Source organism: Elephantulus edwardii, unplaced genomic scaffold, assembly GCF_000299155.1.
Source record: "Elephantulus edwardii isolate Elephantulus edwardi_28Jun2011 unplaced genomic scaffold, EleEdw1.0 scaffold00242, whole genome shotgun sequence".
Taxonomy (NCBI): Eukaryota; Metazoa; Chordata; class Mammalia; order Macroscelidea; family Macroscelididae; genus Elephantulus; species Elephantulus edwardii.
The window spans coordinates 4,213,914-4,220,205 of NW_006399992.1; the positions used below are offsets into that span (position 1 = coordinate 4,213,914).

The 6,292-nt window shown below is 38.9% G+C and overlaps 1 protein-coding gene across 1 annotated transcript in view; it reads left to right on the forward strand.

Annotated features, from left to right (window-relative positions):
* Nucleotides 1-6,292, forward strand: part of LOC102864006 (bromodomain testis-specific protein-like) — a gene marked incomplete at its 3' end in the record, with an annotated part of 66,280 nt that overhangs the window by 53,555 nt on the left and 6,433 nt on the right. The window contains exon 5 of the mRNA XM_006898969.1: nt 4,528-4,628. Coding sequence (XP_006899031.1) covers nt 4,528-4,628 — 101 coding nt within the window. The remainder of the gene's footprint in view (nt 1-4,527; nt 4,629-6,292) is intronic.

Consider the following 6,292-nt stretch of genomic DNA (forward strand, 5'->3'; position numbering starts at 1 on the left):
AAAGAGGGAAAGATTTAAACAAATGTATAACAAATAATTTTGAACATTATAATCATTTAAGCTTAAGGCTAGAAATATTTACAACATCATCATTTCCAATCCAGAGATACATGTTCCAATGCAGTTCCTATTTTCCACAAATGGTTTTGGTAAGAGGAATGTTGTAAATGTGGATACATTTCCAATATTCCTCCTCCATGCCATGATATAGTGTTATTAGCGTGAGCAGTTATAAATCCATTGCCATCCTTACTCTAATTTAATTCTTTTTTTAAATTTAAATTTGTTATTAATTTCAGTAAAAATTTACAGAGGCTTTGAATTTCCATTCATTGGTTGTTCTACATTTGTCCCCTCCCAAGGCTCACCCCCCCACACAGAATTCTTTCATTGTTTTACAAACCACGATCACTCCACCATGTAGCCATCGCTATAGACTCCTGCGATGACAGAAATACCTAACCACATATCTCTTTTAAACAGTTTTCTCCCTCCTCTGTTTCAGTGCAGTACACCTTATTGAACCCATCTTACTCAGTCTCTTCCCAACCCCAAGGTCATTCCTGTTTTACAACAGTGGCACCATGCAATATTTCTCCTTTTGTGACTGGGATATTTCACTTAGCATAGTGTTCTCCAGAGTCAACCATTTTGAATAATATTGCGTGAATTCCTTGTTTTTCAATGCAGCATAGTATTCCATTGTGCGAATATAGACAATTTCTCTATCCATTCATTTGTTGATGGGCACTTAGGTTGTTTCCAACTCTTTGCTATTGTGAACAAAGCTGCAATAAACATGGGTGTGCATGCATGTCAGCAGCAGTTTTGGTGAGGTCTTAGGAGGAAGGAGAATTTTAGCTCTGGAGAAGGCCCAGATTATATAAAACTAATAAGAGCAATGTAACTAGGAAACCCAAGCAAAGACAGAAATCAACATAAAATGGCTTAGGAGCCAAGCCATGAGCAAGAGGGTTGAGTGCCTTCAGGTAAGAGGCTTCTTGGCTAAACAAGTGTGCCTTTAAGCACTTGGTGGAGCTGGACTGACTGGACTCCAGAACTAGTGAGCTTGGTGTCACTGTTGAGGTTTACTATCAGTGTATGATGCCGCTGGGCATGTCTTAGTAGAGGAAAAACTTCACTGGAGCAGGGCAGAGGTGAGTTTGCCTCTTCTTGTGGAACCAGGAAGCAGAAGAAGCAAAAACAAGGAGCACAGGAAGCAGAGCTGCCTCATCTCGCAAACTCTAACGTCCCCATGTGTGGAGGCCATGGCTTCTGGGATTCCAAAAGATGGGATTTACAGCTTGCTATATAGTTAAACGAGTTAGATAGCTGCCAACTAGATTCCTGAGTGTGCTGCTTTCATTAAGATGGTGTTGTTCCCCAACGCTGAAGGAATGGGGCTGCCATGTTTGAGGAAGTGGGCTCTCACCACTCAATTCAACTAGCAGAATGGCGTCTCCTAAAGCAAAGGAAGCAGAGCTGCAGTCCCAATGGACCTCGGAGTCAGAGTAGAAGCCCAGGGCTCCGTGACCTCCCTACAAAATCCAGAAAGCATGGCCCACACTCTGATTCTGGAGGGCTGGGACATAACCAGATAATCTTAGCTTTTGGGGATTACTTTTAACCCTTGAGACCTAATGTAAATTGTTCTGATATAATTTGATTTGCTAATATCTATTATCTCTTCTTTCCGTGCAGTTTCTCCCATTGGTAATGGAAGTATCTACATTATGCTTGTGTCACTGTTGGACTTTGGAAGAGCTAATTTGTATTCTAGATTCACAAAGAGAAATTTTTCTTTCTTCAGGTTGAAATTTGAATTTGGTTGATTTAAGATCTTTGGGATCATATAAGAGTAAAGTGTTTTGCATGTGACAATGACATGAAATTTACAGACTCTGGTGGCACTAACAATGCTTGCTGAAAGTTAGAAGGACTTGAAACACTAATTGCAGAAAATCAGATTACAGCGTTCATTCTGAATTGCATCTCAACATCAAGTAGACATAAATCCTCACCACTGGACCTATCAAGATTGTGATAGAAGGAGAAAAGATTGAAGTAGTCAATGATTGCATGTTAGTTGGAACCATGATCAAACCCCTGCGGTCAGGATATCAGGAGATGTGTTGAACTGGAAAATCTGCTATGGGGAACTTTCCCAAATAACTGAAAAGCAAAGATGTCAGTTTGAAGACAAAAGTGCATGTGATGCAGATCACAGTCTTTTCAATTACTTTTTATGCTTCTGAAAACTGGACAATGAATGAAAATTGGACAACAAATGAAAACTGGACAATGAGAAAAGAAAAAATGATGCCTTTGAGTTGTGGACAAGAGTATTAAATATGGACTAGAAAAGAACAAACAGCTATGTCTTCAGAGGGTAGACACAGGATGCTCTTTGGAGGCAAGGATAACAAAGCTTAGTCTCACATAATTTGGGCATGTTGCTAGGAGAGGCTATTCTTTGGAAAGGAACATAATGCTTGGAAAGGTGGAGGGTTGGTGAAAGAGATGAAGAGCTTTAATAAGATGGATTGATACAGTGACCGAAGCAAAGGCTCACATGTGCCACAGATGATGAGAATGGCACAGGATAAAGATCTCCTGTTTATAGGGCCACTGAAGTACTGCTCTGAGTTGTACTTGAGCAGCCCTGTAAAAAACACTGTAAGATAGAACAAAACCTTGCCTATCCTATCACAATCTCTGCTATGTATAAGCCCATTGTTGAAATCATTGTGTCGATCCATTTTATTGAGGGTCTTCTACTCTATGACCAGCTCTCTACAGTCCCCAGCATAATGTCCTGTTCCACAAATTGACCCCTCTCCTGATAAAATGCCCAAATTCTGTCAGAGAATGTCTGTTTTTCTAAGACAGATTTGTTCTTGGGGAGTCCATAAAGTAAAACAAGAGACTCCCCATTGCCATCAATTCACTACTGATTCAAATTGACCCTCATCAATGACTCTACAGTGGGTTTTCAGAGGTTGCAAATCACACAGCAAAGATTTTGAAGCTCTGTATCACGTATTTTGGACGTGTTGCTAGGAGAGGCACTTCTTTGGAGAGGAACATCATGCATGGAAAGGTCTCAGAGAATTGGTGAAGGAGAAGATCCCAGTGAGATGGATTGATACAGTCACTGCAGCAATAGGCTCACATGTGTCAAAGATGATGAGAATGGCACATGATAGGAAACAGGGTTTAGACTTGTTGTTTATATGGCTGCTCTGAGCTGTACTTGATTCAATGGCACATAACAACACCTGCTGGACACTTCTATCATTCAAAAACTTTTCTTTGGGGATATTGTGAAGAGTGATGAGGACATCACAAGGGCATAATATTTTGAAAGTTGTTGTTGTTGTTATGTGCCATCGAGTCGCTTGCAACTCATAGTGACCCTATGTACAAGGGCAGCATCTCTTAGATGAAATATGTCAATTGGTACACCATCTATTCCTGGAGCCCTATTCTTTGCCATTTTCTTCAAAGCAGCCTGAATTTCTTCTTTCATCACCATAGACTCTTGCTCATATGTTGTTTCCCGAAATTCTTCTGTGTCTGCCAATTCCTTTCGATACAGTGACTCAGTGTATTCTTTCCATCTTCTTTAATACTTCCTGAATCATTTAACATTCTGCCGAAAGCAACCCTGATTATAGCAACTCAAGGTCTGAATTTGTTCTTCAGTTCCTTGAGCTTAAGTAATGCTGAGTGAGTTCGCCCCTTTTGATTTTCTGACTCAAACTCCTTGCACATTTCATTGTAATATTTTGCTTTGTCATCCCGTGCTGCCTTTTCAAATCTTCTATTCAACTCTTTAGTATCTTCAATTCTTGCTTGTGCTTTGGCTTCTCTGAGCTCCAGTGCAATTTTCAGAGTCTCTTGTGACATCAATTTTGGTCTTCGCTTCCTCTTCTGTCTTTGCCATGACCCTTTGCTCTCTTCCTGGCTGACACCCTTGATATCCTCCCACAACTCATTTGAAAGTAGAGAGTCAATATAGGAGAGGAAGACACTCAACAAGAGGGACTGACATGATGATTTTTAACAATGGCCTTAAGTGTATTGAAAATGGAAAAGGAAAAATGGTTTTCACTGCTGTTCACAGGGTTGTGCTATAAGTTGCAGTCAACTCTACATCACATAATGACAACAGCAATTAGTGGTATGGTTTGTTGTAAGTACTAGTGCTAACTAAAAGGATATCTATCTCTAGAATTTTTAATACTCAAACATCCTCATTGCCAACCAGATGGAAACATCTCAAAGTTGAACCTGCTATGGGTTTTTGGAGACTGTAAATCACATGAAGGAGATTGCGCAAATTTTCCACTGTAGAGATTGGTAGACATTGGTAGTGCTCAACTAAAATATGCCAGGTTAAAAAAAGATCAAGGAATTAGTCACTTTGATTTCACAGTTTCTGACCTAAAAGCAAAAGAAAATTATAAACAGGCCCGATAAAAGATCTTTATTATTAAAAAAATAAATCTTTATTATATATGTTAGATACGTCTGAAAAAGTCTTGAACAACCTAACTGTGATGAATCAGCCTGGTGCTACTGACACAATGATGGTAGAACTTGAATGTCCACTTCCTGTGCAGAAGGTAAGTGTAATTTTATTCCCTTGTGCTCCATATAAATCTTGATGTGATTTTAAATTGTATATTTACAAATTCTTTTCTTTCCTCTCAAATTCAGACTCTTTTAAAAAATGCATATACTCAAAGTAGAACATACATTTTCAGCATTGGCTTCTTTTGAAGCATATAAAATCTGACATTCTTAAATCATTTTGTCGTTTATTTAAAATTATTTGCTTGGTCAAACTATTCTATGTTAGAAAAATTAAGAAAACTAAGCCATGTAATGGAGTGAATTATTTTAGTCCCAAGTTGAATAAGATTTTGGCTTCTAAGCTTAACTTTTCCCATAAAAAATACTGTGAACAGTAACTTTTCTCCATCCTACATCCACTCCTTGGAGAGGGACGTTATCCTCCGCAAGGTGGAGGGACAGTGCAGAAGATTTTCAGTGAGATGGATTGATTCAGTGACTGGGGTAATAGGTGTACGAGTGTCAGAGACACTATGATTGGCAAAGGATAAAGCAGGGTTTAGGGCTGTTGAACATAAGGTCACTATGAGTTGCAGGTGTCTCAATGGCACATAACAACAACAACATCCACCCCTTGGCTGTGTATAATTGCAAGTCCTTATAAGATAAAAATAACTAACTCATAACTGCCTTTTGAAATGTTTCAGGTAGTAATTTAAAGTGCAGTTTTATGTATTTTGTCTCAAATCATAACCAATTATCATTCTTATAAGAAGCATTCTAGATGATTAGGATACGCAGAGTAGTATTATAGGCATGAATCTAGTTTTCAAAAAGTGATTGAGGGAGATATTCACATACCACATCTTTTTTTCTTTTTCATCTTTCCCCCAATAAATACCTCTGAGAAGAAATCTTATCCTGGTTATTATGTGCTGTTGAGTCAGAACTATGTTATAGCTAACACTGTAGCAGATTTTCAGTGACTGTAAATCACATGGAAGAAAGTTGCCCATCTTCCTCCATGAAGCAGGTGGTGAATTTGAACCGCTTGCCTTTGGGTTGGCAGCACAACTCCTTTCTACTAGGCACCAGAGCTCTGTTAACCTTGTCGTACTCTCATTATTATGTTACCTACCCTTGTGTTGGAACCAATTCATAGCTGGCCTTCCAATGGGTTTTTAGAGGCAGTTGATCACACAGGAAGAGATTTCCTTTCTCTCATGGAGAAGCTAGCAGATTTGAACTGCATGCCTTTGGATTTTCAGCACAATTTCTTACCACAAGGCCACCAAAGCTTCTTATCTTTGTTGTTATTATATGCCATCAAGTCAACTATGTTTCATAGCAACCCTATGAACAAAGCTCTGAACTTTCCCCTATCATGAGTCAACCTCACTGTCCCTGACACTTGACCTCATTGGCACAGTCACTATGTCAATCCATCTCACCAGGATCTTCTTCTCCTATGCTGAACCTCTACTCTTCCACGCATGATGTGCTTCTCAAGGACTAGTCCCTCTTGGTGACATGCCCAAAGTATGTGAGACAGATCTTTAAAAGTCTTATCTTAGTATATAAAAATGGAGTTGTGTTCATAGTTTAAAAAAGTCATTGCTAGATCTGTCTTGAAGTACAATATTGTCAGTGACAGGATAATATCTATATGCATACAAGAAAGTCCAGTGAATACCACTATCATTCAAATATATGC